The sequence below is a fragment of the Cherax quadricarinatus genome, chromosome 73 (genome assembly GCF_038502225.1).
Source record: "Cherax quadricarinatus isolate ZL_2023a chromosome 73, ASM3850222v1, whole genome shotgun sequence".
Classification (NCBI taxonomy): Eukaryota; Metazoa; Arthropoda; class Malacostraca; order Decapoda; family Parastacidae; genus Cherax; species Cherax quadricarinatus.
In genome coordinates, this window is record NC_091364.1 from 1,230,525 (window position 1) to 1,257,524 (window position 27,000).

The 27,000-nt window shown below is 42.9% G+C and overlaps 2 protein-coding genes across 2 annotated transcripts in view; one reads left to right on the plus strand and one right to left on the minus strand.

Annotated features, from left to right (window-relative positions):
* Positions 1-20,343, minus strand: part of Oat (Ornithine aminotransferase precursor) — a 72,750-nt gene extending 52,407 nt beyond the window's left edge. Inside the window, exon 1 of the mRNA XM_070100520.1 lies at positions 20,207-20,343. Coding sequence (XP_069956621.1) covers positions 20,207-20,328 — 122 coding nt within the window. The 5' untranslated portion in view covers positions 20,329-20,343. The remainder of the gene's footprint in view (positions 1-20,206) is intronic.
* On the plus strand, positions 1,445-19,554 carry LOC128701151 (transcription factor Adf-1). Its single transcript, XM_053794751.2, has 3 exons — positions 1,445-1,686; positions 14,852-15,026; positions 18,980-19,554. The coding sequence occupies exons 1-3, from the start codon at positions 1,542-1,544 to the stop codon at positions 19,467-19,469; spliced, it is 810 nt and encodes a 269-aa protein (XP_053650726.2). The 5' UTR covers positions 1,445-1,541; the 3' UTR covers positions 19,470-19,554.
* Positions 20,344-27,000: the final 6,657 nt, after the last annotated feature.

Below are 27,000 nucleotides of genomic sequence, written 5' to 3' on the forward strand. Positions count from 1 at the left end.
GTAGTGGAGGCAGGAACCATACATAGTTTTAAGAAGAGGTATGACAAAGCTCAGGAAGCAGAGAGAGAGAGAGGATCCAGTAGCGATCAGTGAAGAGGCGGGGCCAGGAGCTGAGTCTCGACCCCTGCAACCACAATTAGGTGAGTACAATTAGGTGAGTACACACACACACACACACACACACACACACACACACACACACACACACACACAAAACATACAAAATACTGCGGGGAATAGACAAGGTGGACAGAGACAGGATGTTCCAGAGATGGGACACAGAAACAAAGGGTCACACATGGAAGTTGAAGACTCAGATGAGTCAAAGGGATGTTAGGAAGTATTTCTTCAGTCATAGAGTTGTCAGGAAGTGGAATAGTCTAGCAAGTGAGGTAGTAGAGGCAGGAACCATACATAGCTTTAAGATGAGGTATGATAAAGCTCATGGAGCAGGGAGAGAGAGGACCAAGTAGCGTTCAGTGAAGAGGCTGGGCCAGGAGCTGAGTCTCGACCCCTGCAACCACAATTACGCGAGTACAATTAGATGAGTACATCGTCTCTCCCCAGGGTGCCCTTATCATAGCTGCCCCCGTCACAGGGCAATAAACGGTACATCACTTGTACTACTGACTGACGCTCCTTCAGGAGTCACTGCCGGGTCACTACGGGCCACGACCCGTCCTGGCAAACTTACATGAACATTATCAATGGTATGGTGATACCCACAAGATGTGAAAAAAGACACTTATGTACAGTTCGGGACATTTATTAAAGGAAACGTTTCGCCAGCCAGTGGCTTCTTCGGTTCAATGCAGAGAAATGGTGGAAGATGAGGAGTTTGTGTTAATCAGTCCCTGAGGGTGAGGGGACTGTTTACCTCAAACTCCTTCTGATCTTCAACTACTCTTCTCTACTGGACCGAGAAAGCGACTGGTTGGTGAAACGTTTCCACAGTAAAGATATCCAAGTGCTGCACCCGTGTCTAATTCATCGATCTATTTTCTAGCCCAAGATAACTTCAGTGACAAAAGAAAAGTGATAGAGAGAGAGAGAGAGAGAGAGAGAGAGAGAGAGAGAGAGAGAGAGAGAGAGAGAGAGAGAGAGAGAGAGAGAGAGAGAGAGAGAGAGAGAGATAGAGAGAGAGAGAGAGAGAGAGAGAGAGAGAGAGAGACGTAGACGGAGAGGGTCTGCGAGGAGCAAGAATTCCCTTGAGTGGGAGTTCCGATCATTGATTGCAATCCAGAAGTGCGTGAATCTCGACCTTCCAGCATCACTGACGGAACGCAGCTCCGGCAGATATCACCAATCTTATATATTATAAGACTGACCATTTACTTTACCTTTGTAAGCACCTGCAGTGCACAGATGTGAGCACCGTGCTCATACGTTCTCGTCGTGTTCGACGACACACGCAGCGGTGCCGCAGTTGTTGTACAGCGCTGGCTACACACGCAGAAGCAGCCGCAGTGTGGCCGCTCCACTCCCTCCTGAGTACCCTCAGAATCACTTTATATTTTCGCTCACTGGAGCCAAATCGCGCCATGAACCAGCTGGATCAGGACGAGAAATTGATCATCGAAGTGCAGCAGTACCCTGGGCTCTACGACCAAGGCAGCTACGACTACCGGGACCTCAGGAAGAAGGAAACGATGTGGCAAGCAGTGGCAGAGAGCTTGGGCCTGCATGGTGAGTCCTCCCACGGGATATATCCTCCCACTTCAATGTGTTATTCGCCAGTATGTATATATATATACCTCGTGCGTATATATGCTGCAGTTAAATGAGCGCATCAAGATGTTGTTATTTAAGGTTGTGTTGTATGTGTGTTACCACAGTGCTACATGCAGGAGACCGTTTAAAATAGCGCGAACGTCAATAAAGGCAGCTGGTTCTTACCACTGGACGGGCGCGGCTGTGTTGACCTGAGGTGATGTACTGACCTGTGGTGGTGTACGGACCTGTGGTGGTTTACTGACCTGTAGTGGTGTATTGACCTGTGGCAGTGTACTGAACTGCGGTGGTTTACTGACCTGTAGTGGTGTATTAACCTCTGGTGGTGTATTAACCTCTGGTGGTGTACTAACCTGTGGTGATGTACTAACCTGTGGTGGTGTACTGACCTGTAGTGGTGTACTGACCTGTAGTGGTGTACTGACCTGTAGTGGTGTACTGACCTGTAGTGGTGTACTGACCTGTAGTGGTGTACTGACCTGTGGTAGTGTACTGAACTGTGGTGGTTTACTGACCTGTAGTAGTGTACTAACCAGTGGTGGTGTACTGACCTGTAGTGGTGTACTGACCTGTAGTGGTGTACTGACCTGTAGTGGTGTACTGACCTGTAGTGGTGTACTGACCTGTGGTAGTGTACTGAACTGAGGTGGTTTTCTGACCTGTAGTGGTGTACTAACCAGTGGTGGTGTACTGACCTGTGTTGATGTACTAACCTGTGGTGGTGTACTGACCTGTAGTGGTGTACTGACCTGTGGTAGTGTACTGAACTGTGGTGGTTTACTGACCTGTAGTAGTGTACTAGCCTGTAGTGGTGTACTGACCTGTGGTAGTGCACTGACCTGTGGTGGTTTACTGACCTGTGGTGGTGTACTGACATGTGGTAGTGTACTGACCTGTAGAGGTGTACTGACCTGTGGTAGTGGTATACTGACCTGTGGCAGTGTACTGACCCGTGGTAGTGTACTGACCTGTGGTAGTGCACTGACCTGTGGTAGTGCACTGACCTGTGGTGGTGTACTGACCTGCGGTGGTGTACTGTCCTGCAGTGGCGTAATGACCTGTAACGGTGTACTAACCTGTGGTAGTGTAGTGACCTGTGGTAGTGGTGTACTGACCTGTGGTGGCGTTGTACTGACTGGTGGTATTGTACTGACCTGTGGTGTATTGAACTGTGGTAATAAAGTACTGACCTGTGATGTATTGACCTGTGCTGGTGAACTGACTTATGGCGGTGGTGCACTGACCTGTGCTGTACTGACCTCTGGTGGAGTACTGACCTGTAATGGTGTACCGACCTGTGGAAGTGTTGTACTCATCTGTGGTGGTGTACTGACCCGTGGTGGTGCACTGACCTGTGGTGGTGCACTAACCTGTGGTGGTGCACTGACCTCTGGGACTGTATTGACTTGTGGTGTTGTACTGACATGTGATGGTGTATTGACCTGTGGTGGTGCACTGACCTGTGGTGGTGTACTGACCTGTGGTGGTGTACTGACATGTGGTTTACTGACCTGTAGTGTTGTAGTGACCTATGGCGATGCTCTGACCTGCGGTGTTGTACTGACCTGTAGTGGTATACTGACAAGTGGTATTTTAGTGACCTATGGTGTACTGACCTGCGGTGTTGTAGTCACCTGTGGTGTACCGACCTGCGGTGTTGTAGTCACCTGTGGTGGTGTACCGACCTGCGGTGTTGTAGTCACCTGTGGTGGTGTACCGACCTGCGGTGTTGTAGTCACCTGTGGTGGTGTACCGACCTGCGGTGTTGTAGTCACCTGTGGTGGTGTATCGACCTGCGGTGTTGTAGTCACCTGTGGTGGTGTACCGACCTGCGGTGTTGTAGTCACCTGTGGTGGTGTACCGACCTGCGGTGTTGTAGTCACCTGTGGTGGTGTACCGACCTGCGGTGTTGTAGTCACCTGTGGTGGTGTACCGACCTGCGGTGTTGTAGTCACCTGTGGTGGTGTACCGACCTGCGGTGTTGTAGTCACCTGTGGTGGTGTACCGACCTGCGGTGTTGTAGTCACCTGTGGTGGTGTACCGACCTGCGGTGTTGTAGTCACCTGTGGTGGTGTACCGACCTGCGGTGTTGTAGTGGCCTGTGGTGGTGTACCGACCTGCGGTGTTGCTGTGACCTGTGGTGTTGTAGTGACCTGTGGTGTACTGACTTGCGGTGTTGCTGCGACCTGTGGTATTGTAGTGACCTGTGGTGACATGTAATGGTGTACTGACCTGTGATCGTGGTGTACTGACCTGTGGTGGTGTACTGACCTGTGGTGTTGTACTGACCTATAATAAGAACATAAGAACGAAGGAACACTGCAGCAGGCCTACTGGCCCATGCGAGGCAGGTCCAAGTCTCCTACCGGCTTAAGCCAATGCACCCAACCTAGTCAGGTCAGGTCACCTTGACTTAAGGGAGGAACACGGCAACCGTCCTGGTAGCACACGCTAATCAGGTCCAACTCACACCCACCCACACCCACTCATGTATTTATCCAACCTATTTTTAAAGCTACACAACGTTCTGGCCTCTATGAGTGTACTTGGGAGTTTGTTCCACTCATCCACAACTCTATTACCAAACCAGTACTTTCCTATATCCTTCCTGAATCTGAATTTTTCTAACTTAAAACCATTGCTGCGAGTCCTGTCTAGGCTAGATATTTAAGAACATAAGAACATAAGAACGAAGGAACACTGCAGAAGGCCTACTGGCCCATGCGAGGCAGGTCCAAGTCTCCTACCGGCTTAAGCCAATGCACCCAACCTAGTCAGGTCAGGTCACATTGACTTAAGGGAGGAACACGGCAACCGACCTGTTAGCACAAGCTATCAGGTCTAACTCACACCCACCCACATCTACTCATGTATTTATCCAACCTATTTTTAAAGCTACACAACGTTCTGGCCTCTATAACGGTACTTGGGAGTTTGTTCCACTCATCCACAACTCTATTACCAAACCAGTACTTTCCTATATCCTTCCTGAATCTGAATTTTTCCAACTTAAAACCATTGCTGCGAGTCCTGTCTAGGCTAGATATTTTCAGCACACTATTTACATCCCCTTTATTTATTCCTGTCTCCCATTTATACACCTCAATCATATCCCCCCTAATTCTACGTCTTTCTAGAGAGTGCAGTTTCAGGGCCCTTAGTCTATCCTCATAGGGAAGGTTTCTGATACATGGGATCATCTTTGTCATCCTCCTTTGTACATTTTCCAGAGAATTTATATCCATTCTGTAATACGGTGACCAAAACTGTGCAGCATAATCTAAATGAGGCCTAACCAAGGATGTATAGAGTTGAAGAACAACCTGAGGACTCCTATTATTTATGCTTCTTGATATGAAGCCAAGGATTCTATTAGCTTTATTGCGAACACTTATGCACTGTTGTCTTGGTTTCAGATTACTGCTAACCAGAACTCCTAAATCTTTTTCGCAATCCGTAATATTAAGATCTACATTATTTAGTTTATATGTGGCATGGTTATTGTCCTGTCCAACATTTAGAACTTTGCATTTGTCTATATTAAACTGCATCTGCCACTTCTCCGACCACTGCATCAGTCTATTCAAATCTTCCTGGAGTGCTCGAATGTCCTCGTCAGAATGAATTCGACGGCCTATTTTGGTGTCATCGGCAAACTTGCCGATGTCGCTCTTTATGCCCTCATCTATGTCGTTTATGTAGATTGTGAACAGCAGGGGGCCCAACACTGACCCCTGTGGAACACCGCTCGTGACGCTTCCCCACTCTGATTCCTCCCCATTTATGCAAACTCTCTGCTGCCTATTTGTCAACCATGCCTCTATCCAGGAAAAAATTTCTCCTCCTATTCCATGTGCTTTAATTTTCCTCAATAGTCTCTGATGTGGGACCCTGTCAAAAGCCTTACTGAAGTCCATATACACAATATCATAATCATTACCATGATCTACCTCCTCAAATACCTTAGTGAAAAAAGTTAATAAATTCGTAAGGCAGGAACGCCCCTTTGTAAAACCATGCTGAGATTCGTTGATTAATTTATGCTTTTCAAGATGGCTACGAACTGCCTCGGCAATTATTGATTCCATAAATTTTCCCACTATGGAGGTTAGGCTTATTGGTCTATAGTTCGAAGCTAAGGACCTGTCACCTGTTTTGAAAATAGGTATCACATTTTCAGCACACTATTTACATCCCCTTTATTTATTCCTGTCTTCCATTTATATGCCTCAATCATATCCCCCCTAATTCTACGTCTTTCTAGAGTGCAGATTCAGGGCCCTTAGTCTATCCTCATAGGGAAGGTTTCTGATACATGGGATCAACTTTGTCATCCTCCTTTGTACATTTTCCAGAGCATTTATATCCATTCTGTAATACGGTGACGAAAACTGTGCAGCATAATCTAAATGAGGCCTAACCAAGGATGTATAGAGTTGAAGAACAACCTGAGGACTCCTATTATTTATGCTTCTTGATATGAAGCCAAAGATTCTATTAGCTTTATTGCGAACACTTATGCACTGTTGTCTTGGTTTCAGATTACTGCTAACCAGAACTCCTAAATCTTTTTCGCAATCCGTAATATTAAGATCTACATTATTTAGTTTATATGTGGCATGGTTATTGTCCTGTCCAACATTTAGAACTTTGCATTTGTCTATATTAAACTGCATCTGCCACCTCTCCGACCACTGCATCAGTCTACTCAAATCTTCCTGGAGTGCTCTAATGTCCTCTTCAGAATGAATTCGACGGCCTATTTTGGTGTCATCGGCAAACTTGCTGATGTCGCTCTTTATGCCCTCATCTATGTCGTTTATGTATATTGTGAACAGCAGGGGGCCCAACACTGACCCCTGTGGAACACCGCTCGTGACACTTCCCCACTCTGATTTCTCCCCATTTATGCAAACTCTCTGCTGCCTATTTGTCAACCATGCCTCTATCCAGGAAAAAATTTCTCCTCCTATTCCATGTGCCTTAATTTTCCTCAATAGTCTCTGATATGGGACCCTGTCAAAAGCCTTACTTAAGTCCATATACACAATATCATATTCATTACCATGATCTACCTCCTCAAATACCTTAGTGAAAAAAGTTAATAAATTCGTAAGGCAGGAACGCCCCTTTGTAAAACCATGCTGAGATTCGTTAATTAATTTATGCTTCTCAAGGTGGCTAAGAACTGCCTCGGCAATTATTGATTCCATAAATTTTCCCACTATGGAGGTTAGGCTTATTGGTCTATAGTTCGAAGCTAAGGACCTGTCACCTGCTTTGAAAATAGGTATCACATTTGCCATTTTCCACTTATCTGGCACAATGCCAGTTTGTAGTGATATGTTGAAAAGATTAGCCAAAGGTTTGCTAAGCTCCTCTTTACATTCCTTTAGAACCCTTGCATACAGTTCATCAGGGCCTGGGGATTTGTTAGGTTTTAATTTATCTATTTGCCTAAGGACCATGTCACTTGTGACTCTAATCGTGCTCAGTTTATTATCGTCCTGTTCCACATAATTTATTATTTCTGGAATATCGCTGGTATCCTTCTGTGTAAAAACTGAGAGGAAGTATGTGTTAAAACTTCTACACATTCCCTTATCACTGTCAGTGAGCTGACCCGAGGAACTTTTGAGTGGGCCTATCTTGTCCCTGATCTTACTTCTGTATACCTGAAAGAATCCTTTTGGGTTAGTCTTCGAATCTCTTGCAACTTTAACCTCACAATCTCTTTTTGCTTTTCTAATTCCTTTTTTTATTTCTCTCTTTAACTGAATATATCGATTTCTTAATTGCCCCTCTCCTCTTTTGAATTGCCTATATATGGCTCTCTTTTGACCAATTAGATATTTTAATCTATTGTTCATCCATTTAGGATCATTTTTGTTTGATCTGATTTCCCTATTTGGAACATAATTTGACTGAGCAGCTAGAACTATGCCCTGGAAAGCGTCATATCGGCAACCATCACCACCTACCTGACCCTTAGTCAGGTCATTCCAGCTCAGCCCACCTAAGTAATTTTTCAGTCCTTTGAAATCAGCCAAGCGGAAGTCAGGGACGGAGACTTGATTGCCATTATTAGGGGAATTCCATGATATATTAAAACTGAGTGATTTGTGATCACTTTCCCCAAGCTCATCATTAACCTCAAGATTATTAATTAGTGTTTCCCTACTGGCAAGAACCAAGTCAAGGAGGTTATTTCCCCTAGTTGGCTCTGTCACAAACTGTTTTAAAAAACAATCCTGGATCGTATCAAGAAAGTCACCTGACTCTAAATTTCCTGTCAAATTGCTCCAGTCAATCTGTCTATAGTTGAAATCTCCCATTAGCACAACATTTTCGTATGTAGATGCCTTACGAATTTCGTCCCATAGAAGTTTACTGCACTCCCTATCAAGATTTGGGGCCCTGTAAATCACACCCAAAATTAGTTTTTCTCGGCCCTCGAGAAGCTGTAACCAAACAGATTCAGTGGCTGACGCTTCTAATTTAATATCTTGTCTAACACAACAATTTAAATTGTCTCTGACGTACATCGCTACTCCACCACCTTTCCTGTTGACCCTGTCAGTGTGGAATAATTTATAGCCTTGTATGTGACATTCAGAGGGCATCTCTCTATCTTTCAGATTAAGCCAGGTCTCTGTTATAGCAATAATATCTATGTTTCCTGCACTTGCAATTAATCTTAGCTCATCTATCTTATTTCTTACACTCCTGCTATTAGTATAGTAAACCTTAAGGGAGCTAGTCCCTTGCTGCCCTCTGCTGTCCCCCTTTGTTTGCTGACCTGATCTATTGTCTTTATTTATAACTTCATGCTGAATGCCTTTTATACATTTACTGTTTCCAACCCAAGTGTTGCAACCTGCTTGTTTCCCACACACACCCATACCTCTATCTTCCATCAGTTTAATGGCGTACTGACTAGTAGTAGTGTACTGACCTGTGGTGTTGTACTGACCTGTAACTGTGTACTGACTAGTGGTAGTGTACTAACCTGTGGTGTTGTACTGACCTGTGATGTACTGACTAGTGGTAGTGTACTGACCTGTGGTTGTATACTGACCTGGGGTAGTGTACTGACCTGTGGTAGTGTACTGACCTGTGGTTGTATACTGACCTGGGGTGGTGTACTGACCTGTGGAAGTGTACTGACCTGTGGTAGTGTACTGACCTGTGGTAGTGTACCGACCTGTGGTAGTGTACTGACCTGTGGTAGTGTACTGACCTGTGGTGTTTACTGACCTGTAATTGTGTACTGACTAGCGGTAGTGGACTGACCTGTGGTGGTGTATCGACCTATAGAAGTGCAATGACATGTTGTATTGTACCGACCTGTGGTAGCGTACTGACCTGTGGTGATGTATAACCTGTGGTGTTGTACTGACCTGTGGTGGAGTACTGACCTGTGGTGATGTACTGACTTGTGGTGTTGTACTGACCTGTAATTGTGTACTAACTAGTGGTAGTGTACTGACCTGTGGTTGTATACTGACCTGTGGTGGTGTACTGACCTGTGGAAGTGTACTGACCTGTGGAAGTGTGCTGACCTGTGGAAGTGTACTGACCTGTGGTAGTGTACTGACCTGTGGTGGTATACTGACCTGTGGTGGTATACTGACCTGTGGTGGTGGTATACTGACCTGTGGTGGTGGTGTACTGATCTGTGGTGGTGGTGTACTGACCTGTGGTGGTGGTGTACTGACCTGTGGTGGTATACTGACCTATGGTGGTGGTATACTTACCTGTGGTGGTGGTATACTGACCTATGGTGGTGGTATACTGACCTATGGTGGTGGTATACTGACCTGTGGTGGTGGTATACTGACCTGTGGTGGTGCTGTACTGACCTGTGGTGGTATACTGACCTATGGTGGTGGTATACTGACCTGTGGTGGTGGTATACTGACCTGTGGTGGTGCTGTACTGACCTGTGGTGGTATACTGACCTATGGTGGTGGTATACTGACCTGTGGTGGTGGTATACTAACCTGTGGTGGTGCTGTACTGACCTGTGGTGGTATACTGACAGGACAACTGGATACTTCAGCAGTGCGCTGCGACTACTGTATAAGATTACACAGTGGAAATTAAATCTAGTTCTGCTTCCCTTGTTTTAGTCCATCATCCAGGATTGTCACATAATGCTGACACGTATCAGCCTGAGCTGAAGTCTCCCAGTCTGAGCTGGGAGACATCAGTAGTGTCAGTCTGAGCTGAGAGACTTCAGTAGTGTCAGCCTGAGCTGGGAGACTTCAGCAGTGTCAGTCTGAGCTGAGAGACTTCAGCAGTGTCAGTCTGAGCTGAGAGACTTCAGCAGTGTCAGTCTGAGCTGAGAGACTTCAGCAGTGTCAGTCTGAGCTGAGAGACTTCAGCAGTGTCAGTCTGAGCTGAGAGACTTCAGCAGTGTCAGTCTGAGCTGAGAGACTTCAGAAGGACAATAAGGATATCATCAAGTATTTTAACAAATGCTCAACAGTTACGGCAGGTTCAGAGGATTCCTTCCAGCACTGCCTGAGTTACTGTCACTTGGGAATTATGATCTGTGCGGGCAGCCTATACCAAGCACGGCAGAAGTGGAGATGATGTTGGAACAGAGGGAGACTGGCGGACTAACACACCGATAAACAACAACAACAGATGGAATGTTAAGTGTGAAAAAATCAAGAGATTGTGTATGATTTTTAAAATAGTATTTGGTACATCATTTTTTTCAATTTCTAATTAATCTCAAACTCTTAGTTTTCTCTACTTACTACTAGTTAATGTGTTTGTGTTAGTTATACATGTATCGTACACAATACCGACTGTCTTACAATATCTACTGTCTTACAATTATACCCTAGAATTTGTACTGATGAAGCCACTGGATGGCGAAATGTCTACAAATAAAGACACCCAGATGTTACACATGTGTCTAATTCATTTTTATTGTTACTGTCCACTTATTTCACTGACACTACTGCCGTCTCTCTCTCTCTCTCTCTTTCCAACAATAATTCTCAAATATATCTCCTCGTCGATTTTGTCATTTAAGTGTGGCCAGCAGTAACAGTCTGGATGATCAGACCCTGATCCACCACGAGGCCTGGTCTCTCACCGGGCCGCGGGGGCGTTGACCCCCGAAACTCTCTCCAGGTATTTTTTTTAACTAAGACACTAACGACATCTCTAAAATTTATTTTACCCAGGATATATGTATACACACACACACACATATATATATATATATATATATATATATATATATATATATATATATATATATATATATATATATATATATATATATATATATATATAATTCTCAAAAGTAGTATCAAGCAAGTCCATGGTCGACAGAAATATAATTGAATCTTGTTTCATAAAAAGCAGTTTTGACAATAATATGAATATTTCCTATGGTTTATATAAATTAGATCCATTTATAATTAATAGAATTTGGGAAGAATTTAATAATACACTGGACAAATAATAATTTTTAAATTTTCTTGGGTAGAATAGTTTGTGGGTGAGTTGTGCAAAGGACCTGTCCAGTTGTGTCGGCGCCTGTCAGGTGTTTAACCGTTGTGGGATCTGATAGTGAGGTGTTGGCCAGACCCCTTATATAGCTTCCTTGGATGCTTTACTTTCATAGTTCCTTGATAATGTGAGTAGTCACGAAAGCGCTTGGAATTTCTCTATTCTTTCAGAGTGGTTGTTTTGCATATTCTGAAATCACCTGTTTACTGTGATCTTATTGCATATATATATATATATATATATATATATATATATATATATATATATATATATATATATATATTTATATATATATATATATATATATATATATATATATATATATATATATATATATATATATATATATATATATATATATATATATATATATATATATATATATATATATATATATATATATTTATATTAACAAGACGGCCGTCTCCCACCGAGGCAGGGTGACCCAAAAAGAAAGAAAATCCCCAAAAAGAAAATACTTTCATCATCATTCAACACTTTCACCACACTCACACATAATCACTGTTTTTGCAGAGGTGCTCAGAATACAACAGTTTAGAAGCATATACGTATAAAGATACACAACATATCCCTCCAAACTGCTAATATCCCGAACCCCTCCTTTAAAGTGCAGGCATTGTACTTCTCATTTCCAGGACTCAAGTCCGGCTATATAAAAATAACCGGTTTCCCTGAATCCCTTCACTAAATATTACCCTGCTCACACTCCAACAGATCGTCAGGTCCCAAATACCATTCGTCTCCATTCACACCTACCGAACACGCTCATGCACGCCTGCTGGAAGTCCAAGCTCCTCGCCCACAAAACCTCCTTTGTGATGCAGTTCACCCAGCGAGTGAGCACGTCTCCTGTGTATCCCAGTGCTTAACAGAATAGGGAATAGCATATGGAGGAACAAAATAAAAAAAATGGGAACTATGGCTATAGTTTACTTAATAACATAAAAGGGCTAGAATACCACATATACTGATGGACATTTACATAATATAACAATTGACCTATGAGACTTATTACCAGGGGGAAGGGTAGATGTTATCAGTAACATGGACTAGTACTCAATCTTAATTCACCGACCAGCTGACCCGAGATTCCCAATGCGTGGTCCACTACACACGCGGCTGTCCAGAGCTCTCGCTCCCCGGACCTGTCACCAACAACCTCCTTGCTCAGCTGTTCCCTGGGCTTATATCGTAGTCAAGGTACCCCCTCCCCAATGGGGTATGTACCACGTGTTACGACCTGACGCCGAGGTCTGACGCCGTCAAGAACAAAAGACCTCAGACGTGGGCGTGACTACCCGACATTTGCTAAGGCAGGTGTGACCATATAATTAGGTCTCACTAGAGACCTCACAAGCCCATCTGAACTGCATCACACCTTTACCCCTTCCTTCCAACCTTTTCGAGGACGACCCCTACCCCGCCTTCCTTTCCCTACAGATTCAAGCGCTTTCCATGTCATTCTCATTCTACTTTGATCTATTCTCTCTAAATGACCAAACCACCCCAACAACCCCTCTTCAGCCCTCTAATACTTTTATTAACTCCACACCTTCTCCTAATTTCCACACTCCGAATTTTCTGCATAATATTTACACCACACATTGCCCTTAGACAGGACATCTCCACTGCCTCCAACCGCCTCCTCGCTGCTGCATTCACAACCCAAGCTTCACACCCATATAAGTGTGTTGGTACTACTATACTTTCATACATTCCCTTCTTTGCCTCCATAGATAACGTTTTTTCTCCACATATACCTCAATGCACTACTCACCTTTTTTTTCCTCATCAATTCTCTGATTAACCTCATCCTTCATAAATCCATCCGCCGACATGTCAACTCCCAAGTATCTGAAAACATTCACTTCTTCTATACTCCTCCTCCCCAATTTGATATCCAATTTTTCTTCATCTAAATCATTTGATACCCTCATCACCTTACTCTTTTCTATGTTCACTTTCAATTTTCTACCTCTACACACACTCCCAAACTCATCCACTAACCATTGCAATTTTTCTTTAGAATCTCCCATAAGCACAGTATCATCAGCAAAAAGCAACTGTGTCAATTCCCATTTTGTATTTGATTCCCCATAATTTAATCCCACCCCTCTCCCAAACACCCTAGCATTTACTTCTCTTACAACCCCATCTATAAATATATTAAACAACCATGGTGACATTACATATCCCTGTCTAAGACCTACTTTTACCGGGAAGTATTCTCCCTCTCTTCTACACACCCTAACCTGAGCCTCACTATCCTCATAAAAACTCTTTACAGCATTTAGTAACTTACTACCTATTCTATATACTTGCAACATCTGCCACATTGCTCCTCTATCCACTCTATCATATGCCTTTTCTAAATCCACAAATCCAATAAAAACTTCCCTACCTTTATCTAAATACTGTTCACGTATATGCTTCAATGTAAACACTTGATCTACACATCCCCTACCCACTCTGAAGCCTCCTTGCTCATCCGCAATCCTACATTCTGTCTTACCTCTACTTCTTTCAATTATAACCCTACCGTACACTTTTCCTGGTATACTCAGTAAACTTATTCCTCTATAATTTTTACAATCTCTTTTGTCCCCCTTCCCTTTATATAAAGGGACTATACATGCTCTCCGCCAATCCCTAGGTACCTTCCCCTCTTTCATACATTTATTAAACAAAAGTACCAACCACTCCAACACTATATCCCCCCCTGATTTTAACATTTCTGTCATGATCCCATCAGTTCCAGCTGCTTTACCCCCTTTCATTCTACGTAATGCCTCACGTACCTCCACCACACTTACATTCTGCTCTTCTTCACTCCTAAAAGATGGTATACCTCCCTGACCAGTGCATAAAGTTACCGCCTCCCTTTCTTCCTCAACATTTAAAAGTTCCTCAAAATATTCTCGCCATCTACCCAAAACCTCCCTCTCCCAATCTACTAACTCCTCTACTCTGTTTTTAACTGACAAATCCATACTTTCCCTAGGCTTTCTTAACTTGTTTAACTCACTCCAAAAATTTCTTTTCATTAAAATTTCTTGACAGTGCCTCTCCCACTCTATCATCTGCTCTCCTTTTGCACTCTCACCACTCTCTTCACCTTTCTTTTACTCTCCATATACTCTACTCTTCTTATAAAACCTCTCATAAGCTAACTTTTCTCTTTTATCACACTCTTTACTTCATTCCACCAATCACTCCTCTTTCCTCCTGCACCTACCCTCCTATAACCACAAACTTCTGCCCCACATTCTAATACTGCATTTTTAAAACTATTCCAACCCTCTTCAACCCCCCCCCACTACTCATACTTGCACCAGCCCACCAATAATTCGTAAACTGAAAAATGGTATGCTGATACTCTAAAAGATGTGGAAAAAGACACTTGTGTGCACTTCAGGACATTAGAGGAAACGTTTCGCCACAAGTGGCTTCAGGACTGAAGAAGCCACTCGTGGCGAAACGTTTTATCTAATAAATGTCCTGATCTGTACGTGTCTTTTTCCACTTCGTAAACTGATGTGACTGAAGAGTTGTTTGTTTGTGTCAGCGCGGGAGTGTCAGGCACGATGGAGGGTACTGAGAGACAAGTTCGTCAGAGAGATGAGGAAGAATGTCAATCCCAAGAGGGCAGGAACGAGCGCTCTCCAGGTATACCAGGGTAGCTGGCCCCTCATGTCTCAGCTCATGTTCCTCACCTCACACGTTAAGCACCGGCCCTACAGGTGGGTAACTTCTCAACTACGTCTCATATTGTACACTGTACACTAGTACACACAACTTCCTGTACTAACACTGTACACTAATACACACAACTTCCTGTACCAACATTGTACACTAGTACACACAACTTCCTGTACTAACACGGTACACTAGTACACACAACTTCCTGTACTAACACTGTACACTAGTACACACAACTTCCTGCATCAACACGGTACACTAGTACACACAACTTCCTGTACTAACACTGTACACTAGTACACACAACTTCCTGCATCAACACTGTACACTAGTACACACAACTTCCTGCATCAACACTGTACACTAGTACACACAACTTCCTGTACCAACACTGTACACTAGTACACACAACTTCCTGTACTAACACTGTACACTAGTACACACAACTTCCTGCATCAACACTGTACACTAGTACACACAACTTCCTGCATCAACACTGTACACTAGTACACACAACTTCCTGCATCAACACTGTACACTAGTACACACAACTTCCTGTACCAACACTGTACACCAGTACACACAACTTCCTGCATCAACACTGTACACTAGTACACACAACTTCCTGTACTAACACTGTACACTAGTACACACAACTTCCTGTACTAACACTGTACACTAGTACACACAACTTCCTGTACCAACGCTGTACACTAGTACGCACAACTTCCTGCATCAACACTGTACACTAGTGCACACAACTTCCTGTACTAACACTGTACACTAGTACACACAACTTCCTGCATCAACACTGTATACTAGTATACACAACGCCCTGCACCACCACTGTACACTAGTACACACAACTTCCTGTACCAACACTGTACACTAGTACACACAACTTCCTGTACCAACAATGTACACTAGTACACACAACTTCCTGCACCACCACTGTACACTAGTGCACACAACTTCCTGTACTAACACTGTACACTAGTACACACAACGTCCTGTACCAACACTGTACACTAGTATACACAACGTCTTGCACCACCACTGTACACTAGTATACACAACTTCCTGTACTAACACTGTACACTAGTACACACAACTTCCTGTACCAACACTGTACACTAGTATACACAACGTCCTGTACCAACACTGTACACTAGTATACACAACGTCCTGCACCACCACTGTACACTAGTACACACAACTTCCTGTACTAACACTGTACACTAGTACACACAACTTCCTGTACCAACACTGTACACTAGTACACACAACTTCCTGCACCAACACTGTACACTAGTACACACAACTTCCTGTACTAACACTGTACACTAGTATACACAACGTCCTGCACCAACACTGTACACTAGTACACAACTTCCTGTACCAACACTGTACACTAGTACACACAACTTCCTGTACTAACACTGTACACTAGTATACACAACGTCCTGCACCAACACTGTACACTAGTACACACAACGTCCTGTACCAACACTGTACACTAGTATACACAACGTCCTGTACCAACACTGTACACTAGTATACACAACGTTCTGCACCAACACTGTACACTAGTATACACAACGTCCTGTACCAACACTGCACACTAGTATACACAACTTCCTGTACTAACACTGTACACTAGTATACACAACGTCCTGTACCAACACTGTACACTAGTATACACAACGTTCTGCACCAACACTGTACACTAGTATACACAACGTCCTGTACCAACACTGTACACTAGTATACACAACGTTCTGCACCAACACTGTACACTAGTATACACAACGTCCTGTACCAACACTGTACACTAGTATACACAACGTTCTGCACCAACACTGTACACTAGTATACACAACGTCCTGTACCAACACTGTACACTAGTATACACAACGTTCTGCACCAACACTGTACACTAGTATACACAACGTCCTGTACCAACACTGTACACTAGTATACACAACTTCCTGTACTAACACTGTACACTAGTACACACAACGTCCTGTACCAACACTGTACACTAGTATACACAACGTCCTGTACCAACACTGTACACTAGTATACACAACGTCCTGTACCAACACTGTACACTAGTATACACAACGTTCTGCACCAACACTGTACACTAGTATACACAACGTCCTGTACCAACACTGTACACTAGTATACACAACGTTCTGCACCAACACTGTACACTAGTATACACAACGTCCTGTACCAACACTGTACACTAGTATACACAACGTTCTGCACCAACACTGTACACTAGTATACACAACGTCCTGTACCAACACTGTACACTAGTATACACAACGTTCTGCACCAACACTGTACACTAGTATACACAACGTCCTGTACCAACACTGTACACTAGTACACACAACGTCCTGTACCAACACTGTACACTAGTATACACAACGTCCTGTACCAACACTGTACACTAGTATACACAACGTTCTGCACCAACACTGTACACTAGTATACACAACGTCCTGTACCAACACTGTACACTAGTATACACAACGTTCTGCACCAACACGGTACACTAGTACACACAACGTCCTGTACCAACACTGTACACTAGTATACACAACGTCCTGCACCAACACTGTACACTAGTATACACAACGTCCTGCACCAACACTGTACACTAGTACACACAACGTCCTGTACCAACACTGTACACTAGTACACACAACGTCCTGTACCAACACTGTACACTAGTACACACAACGTCCTGTACCAACACTGTACACTAGTATACACAACGTTCTGCACCAACACTGTACACTAGTATACACAACGTCCTGTACCAACACTGTACACTAGTACACACAACGTCCTGTACCAACACTGTACACTAGTACACACAACGTCCTGTACCAACACTGTACACTAGTATACACAACGTCCTGCACCAACACTGTACACTAGTACACACAACGTCCTGTACCAACACTGTACACTAGTACACATAACTTCCTGTACCAACACTGTACACTAGTACGCACAACTTCCTGTGCCAACACTGTACACTAGTACACACAACGTCCTGTACCAACACTGTACACTAGTACACATAACTTCCTGTACCAACACTGTAATATGGAAGACACGGAGATGATGTGTCAATGTGAAGCAAAAAGTATTTACGAACTAAGAATGAGTTTAAAAACTAAATAAACGAGGTTAATACACATTTTAAAGACAACATAAGCGGTCATGAGATAGAAAACTAGAAACACAGCAGAACAGAAGGCGATTAATCAAGAAATGATAAATAAAAGAGAGAACATATTCATGCCGGGGATGGTAGTTACTCTTTTTTAAATATGTTGATATATCTTGTACATTTGTAACCGAGTTGTCTGAATTTATTAATATCTTAATATTCCAGTAAATAACGACACAAGGTGTGACGAGAGTTCCTCTCGTAAAGTTAACACTTGGTTATGTCTGTGTCAGTAGATGTTGCAACCTCCAACAGATACTTGTAGCCAAGCCGGAGCCTGGCAGTAGTGACATCCAAGAGTCTGCTGGTTTGTTGGATGCACCATAGACAAGTGGCTCCTCCTGCATTATAGACAGACTGATGTCAATCTTCCTCGCTCTCAAGTCAACAAAATCTGTTTAAACTTCTTTTCGTATCACTGTCCTTAAACTTTTTTTTTTTTTTATTCGCCGGTATTCTCCGAGCCCGGGTCTTTTCCAATATTGGTGACCCGGCCTTGGCTCCCTATCTGAGAAGTGTCTCGAGACCTAAGTCTCCTTAAACTTCTATTTGATAACCCAAGGTCGTAATCTACTCGAGATATATAATGTCAAGAGACACTTATGCAAAGATAGGTAACTTTATCATGGAAACCTTTCGCCCACCAGGGGCTCTATCGTTAGATTAGAAATGGGGTTAAGGTTAAAGTGTGTTCTCGGAAGATTAAATCTGGCAATTACACGCATCCCTCTTTCTTCCCAGATCCAGCCGACGCGACAACTTGTCCGATGCAGGAGGAACGGAAGATGAGGAGGATGCTGAACCCACAGACGAGGAGGAGATCGAGATGAAGCACAACCCCAACACTCACAACTCCACCGCCAACACTCACAACTCCACCGCCAACATTCACAACTCCACCAACAGCATCCACAGTTCAAGCAGCAGTCATCACAACACTACACCCTCCCGCTGTCCCACCCCACTAAACACCAAGAGAACCAGGTCCTTCTCATACGAGCCGGACCTCCTGAAGGTGAGCCAGACGGACACAGAGCTGCAGAAGGTGTACTCAGCACACCTTGGAGTACGAGGAGACGAAGAGGACAACGGCGAGAGGTTGTTTTGTCTTAGTCTGGTTCCTGTGTTGAAGCGTTTGGAACCTGAGAAGAGGAGCCTAGCCAAGCTCCAGATCCAGAGAATACTTCACAACCTGGAGTTTCCTCAGCTCAAAGTCGCCTTGCAAAACTAAATCTAAGTTGAATGTTACTTAAAACTTTAATCTTAGGTTTTTATTATGCACTAAACTTATAGTGCTTTATTAAACAGTAAAATGGCAGTGTAGTTTTATTATTTTGGCCTCTCAAAATACACGAGCAGTGTCATAATAATAATAATCATCTTTATTTCTACAAGTACATGATACAACTTATACAGACCATATCTGACATCATTGACATACTATATAGAAAACTCCTTGTTATGCAGAGCATTTCGGGCAAATCAGGTTAATTTTGTCACCAGGATGCGACAGACACCAGTCGACTAACACGGAAGTACCTATTTTACTGTTAGGTGAAACATGCCCTAATGTTTCCACCCGTACCGGGGATCAAACCACGGACCTCAACGTGTGAGCTGAGTGAGCTACCAACTCAGCTACGGAACACCATGATATGACTTATTATAGTCACGAATAAGCGTTTAATTCGCAAGGGTCACACAGCACCTGGGTAACACGAAGAGAGTATCAAATTTGTTCCTGGGTAGGGGAGAGTAGATCCAATTCCCTGGATTGAGAGCTCTTTACCAGCATCATGGCATCCCCTCATACCCCCTGAAGGTAGTGAAACAGACATGGGCACGTGAACAGTGTTGCAGCACGAGGCTAACTCTACCTCGCCCAGGAAAATAACACAACATAAATTTAGAAACAAAACCACATTCAACACTAAGCGTGGATGACTATGATACATGTGTAACACTTACGTATCTTTACTAACGAAACGTTTCGCCCAAATTTTCCACCTATGCCGGGGACTGAAGCACGGAGACTCAGTGTGAGAGGTGAGAGCGTTACCAACCGAGCCACGAGGATGTATTTGATCCATAGGAGTAAAACAGCGACGACCTGGGGAACGGAGAGGAAGATAGCAATTAGTTTTGATCAGAGGAAGAGAAGAGAACCTTAAAGTCCTAGGTTCAAGACTCCATCACCAGCATCAAGACACAACCCTTCCCTTTAAGACCCAAGAAAGTGTATAACCCGACTGTCTACAAACCTATACAGCTAGAAGTGAACCAGATGCAATATGGCTATTTAAAAACAATATGCTTTTCAATTATTGCATGTATCTGAGCCTTGTATTAGGAGACGTACCAGGCATTCAGAAGATAGTTAAGCATTTACAGTATATCTAAGCTGGAACAGTACATAAATAACCCATATTTAGGAGACTGACAATTATGACTGACTTTATAAATGGTCCAAGTCGAACCGAAACGTCGTCGTAAACTCCTCTCCTCAACGTGACAAGTCACACTTATTAAAGTGATTTGTTAGTGGTCTGAATTGGACCGAAAAATTAGGAAATAGGCTACACCGTTGTGATTGTACTGTGATAAGTTGCTCGAACGAAAATGATGTCTGGAAAACATTCAGAACCTTGTTCACTGCCATCCTTGATAATATTGCACCAGTGAAAGATTAAGTAAAGAAGTGAACTCTGGATAATTGCCGAGATATTAGATAATATTAAACTCAGGGATCAGTTGTTAAAAAGATTTAGGGTAAACAGACGGGATATTGCAGCGCTAAATGAACTCCAAAGAGGCTTATAAAAGAAGTAAAGGTAAGACAATATTGCGCAAAAATCGAATAAAAAGACCAGTACAAGAACAACCTGCAGAAAGCTCTGGCAATAACTACAAGAGTTGCGGTATGTGTGTGAAGCTCCCGCTTCACACACGGAGGGCCCGGGTTCGATTCCCGGCGGGTGGAAACATTCGATACGTTTCCTTACACCTGTTGTCCTGTTCACCTAGCAGCAAATAGGTACCTGGGTGTTAGTCGACTGGTGTGGGTCGCATCCTGGGGGACAAGATTAAGGACCCCAATGGAAATAAGTTAGACAGTCCTCGATGACGCACTGACTTTCTTGGGTTATCCTGGGTGGCTAACCCTCCGGGGTTAAAAATCCGAACGAAATCTTATCTTATCTTATAACGAGATGTGTCACGAAACAACTAAAGTGGCAAATTGTTTCAATTCATTTTCCAAAACTGTTATATCAGCATTAGTAAGTATACTGCCGGTTGCATCGGATACCTTCAACAGACTCCAATAAATTTAAAAGCTATTACAGTAATAAAGGCGTCACTCCAAATAGTTGCCAACAGTAGATGTATCTTATGAATTCGTGCGAAAAGACTAAGCGGGTTAAACCCAACTAAAACCGCAGGTCCCGATAATATCCCATCCAAATTCCTAAAATTTGTCGCCTCGGAATTGCCAATCCCCATTTGTCCACCACCATCAATACCGCCCCGGGGGGGGGGTTTCAAGGAAGCCAGAGTTACTCCTATCTTAAGAAAAATATTAGGACAGATGTTAGCAACTATAGGCAGGTTAGTATACTCAGTGTGATGTAAAAAAAAAAACTTAGAGAAGTTGGTGTACTGTGAAGTAAAGTATGATTATGGCAATATAAACACAAATGCAGTATAATGTGATCCTTTATTGACTACGTTTCGCCCACACAGTGGGCTTTTTCAAGTCACAAACAGAACTACCTGGGGTGGAAGGAACGCGAGTATTTATAGTCCGGCTGAGGTCAGGTGAAGAATGCTGCATCTGATGATGTACCGAGTTGGGTTGTAGAGTCTAAAAACTTGGGTAGCTTGGAAAGGAGACTGGACAAGTTTGTGAGCAGACCTTCTACAGTGTTCTTATGTGGGATAGCGATGAAGAAGTTTCTTGGCAAGTGGTTCAGCTATGTTATAGAAGCCACTATTCTGGTTGAAGTTGTCGGATATAGAAATAAGTGATGATTCCAGGATTCTTCGGTATTGGGTGTTGTCTTCTGTGGCGATAAGTCTTGAGTTTCTGTAGTTTATCAAGTGGTTGTGTGAATTACGGTGTTGTACGCAGGCATTCCTTGTGTCGTCAGACCTGCTTGCGTATTGGTGTTCTGAAATACGTGTTTGGAGGTCCCTTGATGTTTCGCCCACGTATAACTTGTTGCAGTCATTACAAGGGATTATGTATACCCCTGCAGAGGATGGAGGCTTGTCCTGCCTACTACTGGTGATGTCCTTGATGGTCGTGGTTGTGGAGGTAGATACTTGGAATGATGTTTTGGCAAAGATGTTGGAAACATGTTTGGCAATGGAGTTGGTGGGAAGGACTATGTATCTCTTCTCGGCAGTGTCTTCTCTGGGTGTGTTGAAGATATTTAGTGCTCGCCGTCTGCAGTCTCTGATGAAGTGACGAGGATAGTGGAGTTTGGAAAATACCTGTTCAATTATAGTGCATTCTTCCTCAAGGAACTCGTTGCTGCAGATTCTGAGTGCACGCAGGAAGAAGCCTATAATTACACCACGTTTGGTTTTGGTGTCGTGGTGAGAGTAGAAGTGGAGAAGATCGTTTTGGTTGGTGGGTTTTCGATAGACTTTAAAACGAAGTTCGTGGTCAGCTTAGAACATCAAGGAAAGGAAGAGTGTTGTCGACCTCTTCATCAGAGACTGCAGACGGCGAGCACTAAACATCTTCAACACACCCAGAGAAGACACTGCCGAGAAGAGATACATAGTCCTTCCCACCAACTCCATTGCCAAACATGTTTCCAACATCTTTGCCAAAACATCATTCCAAGTATCTACCTCCACAACCACGACCATCAAGGACATCACCAGTAGTAGGCAGGACAAGCCTCCATCCTCTGCAGGGGTATACATAATCCCTTGTAATGACTGCAACAAGTTATACGTGGGCGAAACATCAAGGGACCTCCAAACACGTATTTCAGAACACCAATACGCAAGCAGGTGTGACGACACAAGGAATGCCTGCGTACAACACCGTAATTCACACAACCACTTGATAAACTACAGAAACTCAAGACTTATCGCCACAGAAGACAACACCCAATACCGAAGAATCCTGGAATCATCACTTATTTCTATATCCGACAACTTCAACCAGAATAGTGGCTTCTATAACATAGCTGAACCACTTGCCAAGAAACTTCTTCATCGCTATCCCACATAAGAACACTGTAGAAGGTCTGCTCACAAACTTGTCCAGTCTCCTTTCCAAGCTACCCAAGTTTTTAGACTCTACAACCCAACTCGGTACATCATCAGATGCAGCATTCTTCACCTGACCTCAGCCGGACTATAAATACTCGCGTTCCTTCCACCCCAGGTAGTTCTGTTTGTGACTTGAAAAAGCCCACTGTGTGGGCGAAACGTAGTCAATAAAGGATCACATTATACTGCATTTGTGTTTATATTGCCATTGTGTCGGTATTTTATACCATTTATTTCCAAAGTATGATTATAAATTAGACACATGTGCAACACTCGAGTATCTTTAATGAGGAAACGTTTCGCCACACAGTGGCTTCATCAGTCCATACAACGGAGAATGGTGAAGAACAGAAGGAGTTTGAGGTAATCAGTCCCTCAGCCTTGAGTCGATTTGATCAGTCCATCAATCTTGAAAAGAATACAGCATATGTACAAAGAAGGAGCTTATATACTGCATGCAGGAGAGGTGCAGCAGTCATAGGTGGTGTCACAGTTGTCCAGTGTGGAAGTAGGTCGTGCCCAAGGGTTAGGCAAGTGAAGAATTCCTCAATAAAGATACCCAAGTGTTGCACATGTGTCTAATTTATCAACTTGTCGGTTCTCTGAACCATTCATCCAGTTAAGTAACTTCATGAGAAAAAACATTCTCCATAGTTACCAATCAGGTTATCTATACAAGCTGAGCCTCTCTTTAATGTTAATACAAATAAGTCACTTTACACTATTCTTAGTATATATCTTTGTATTGTAGCTTATTTTCACGCAGTGGAGTTAATTGTTTAAGATATTACAAGGACCATTGTCAGTTTGTTCGACTTTTTTGGGTTATCCTAGGTAATTTACACGTGTTACTATGTATGATAATTTATGTAGCTGTATTTCTGTGTACCTGTACCTAAATAAACTTACTAATCTCTTTAGTGCAGTATATCTAATACAGCCATCGAATAAATATAAGAGTTTATCCTCGCATAATGATCACGTTTTCTCTTAAACTCAGTGCAACTAATAAAGAAAACTTTCAGCACAAACTTCGTCAGATTTGACAACAATGGCACAAGAAGAAAAAACTACCCTTGATGAAACACCTGGGTATCTTTTTTCTGAAGATATAATAAAGGTACCCAGGTTATCCACCAATATATTTTTTGGGTTATCCTGGCCCGTTGATGGTACGGTGGTCCGTGGCTCTTGATTCACGCACTAAATGTCTGTGGTTCAATCCCCGGCATGGATGAAAACATTGAACGGGTTTCCTTATACCCGTTGTCCCGTTCACTTAGCAAGCAAATGTTAGCAGACTGGTGTGGGTGGCATCCCGGGGGACAAGAATGAGAACTACAATGAAATAAGACAGACAGTCCTTGATGATGCAGTGACTTTCTTGGGTTATCCTGGGCGGCTACCCCACCACCCAACAAAATCTTATCCTAACTATTTTCTTGGTTATCCTGGGTAATCTATACACGTTACTATGTATGATAACTATACTTATGCGTATCTTTACACAAATAAAATTACTTACTAATTCAACACAGAGGTTTTAGGTGATGACACGAGAGTTTTATCTGTGTCAGGAAACTCATCTCCTGTCCAGTAAACTACCACCACTATCACCACCACCACTACTACAACTATCACCACCATTACCACTACAACCACTATCACCACCACCACCACTACTACTACTACTACTATTGCCATCATCACACCATCACCACCACCAACACTATCACCACACTATTACCACAACAACCACCACCACCACATGACCAACACCACCAAGACTATTCGGATTATTACTTTCTCGTAAATTCTCACTCGGCCTACATGAAAAGTTAACATGTACTTGTAAAAATAAATAATAATAATAATAATTATTATTATTATTAAAAAATATATAGCTTGAAAGGGTGACCAAAGGTAGGGTAAGCAAAGGTAGGGTAACCCAAGGCAGAGTGACCCAAGGAACTCCCTGTCTTGAATACCCTGCCAGGATGGGCTATAAACTTGCCTCTGCAAGTAGATCATTATACCTTCAATATCATTAAAATAATCAAATTATGTTTACCAACCATGAATTATAATGTTTAATGTGGATAACTTAGGTAGATCAACCACTAGTTATCCAATGTTTAATGTGGATAACTTAGGTAGATCAACCACTAGTTATCCAATGTTTAATGTGGATAACTTAGGTAGATCAACCACTAGTTATCCAATGTTTAATGTGGATAACTTAGGTAGATCAACCACTAGTTATCCAATGTATTTCGGGTAAATTAGGACTAACTTAAGACTACTAATTTAAAGCTAACTTAAACAATGATAACCTAAGTTGCCTGAGGATAACTTATACAGCGACGGCCAGCAGTAACAGGACTCCTGTCTTGGCGAACATTGTACATACATACATATGCTATATTCTTTTCAGGACTGATGGACTGATTACATCGACTCAAGGCTGAGGGACTGATTACCGCATCTTTTGTATATAGTTCTACTGTCTTCTAATTATGTCCTAGAATCTGTATTGATAAAGCCACTGGATGGCGAAACGTCTACAACAAAGATATCCAGATGTTGCACATGTGTCTTATTTATCAACTTACCGGTATATGAGTGGGAGGGGCTGGGTTTGATTGGTGTCATTAGGTACGGGAGATATTTCTTGGGTAGCTTTAGGTTGAGGTTGTTTTGAAAAGGACCTGCCTCGCATGGGCCAGTAGGCCTTCTGCAGTGTTCCTACATTCTTATGTTCTTATGTTCTTATTTATCAGGCCCTGAGCCACCGGGAGGCCTGGTCATGGACCGGGCTGCGGGGGCGCTGACCCCCGGAATACCCTCCATGTAGGTAGACATCTGCTGCTCACACGAGTAAGTTTTAACACACTCACAGTCAATTTAAAAGTTATAAGATAATAATGAAGTCAAGAACGTTAAGAACATAAGAACATAAGAACGAAGGAACACTGCAGAAGGCCTACTGGCCCATGCGAGGCAGGTCCAAGTCTCCTAAACTAGATGGTTTATCGTGTCCCGTAGCTGGGTTGGTAGCGCACTCACCTCGCACACTTTGAGGTCCGCGGTTTGATCCCCGGTACGGGTGGAAATATTAGGACGTGTTTCCTTAAGACACCTGTTGTCCATGTTCACCTAGTAGTTAATAGGTACCTGGATGTTAGTAGACTGGTGTGGGTCGCATCCTGGGACAAAATTGACCTAATTTTCGGGAAATGGTCTGCATTACCAGGGGCTTTCTATATAGCAGGTCACTGATATCAGCTATGGTCTGTATAAGTTGTATCATATATTTGTAGAACAATATATAATAAATTATATTGTATATAAATTATATATAATAATAAATTATATTTATTATTATATATAAACGAGAAGCCACAAGAGGTAAACAAACTTGGAGACCAAACACTAAGTAAGTTTTTTACACCAACCCACAAATGGGAAACAAA

What these genes read in the sequence shown, in the direction of transcription:
- LOC128701151 (XM_053794751.2), top strand. Translation starts at nt 1,542, where the DNA reads ATGAACCAGCTGGATCAGGACGAGAAATTGATCATCGAAGTGCAGCAG. An exon ending in AGAGAGCTTGGGCCTGCATG is followed by an intron (nt 1,687 to 14,851) that starts GTGAGTCCTCCC and finishes TGTTTGTGTCAG; the next exon opens with CGCGGGAGTGTCAGGCACGA. An exon ending in GTTAAGCACCGGCCCTACAG is followed by an intron (nt 15,027 to 18,979) that starts GTGGGTAACTTC and finishes CTTTCTTCCCAG; the next exon opens with ATCCAGCCGACGCGACAACT.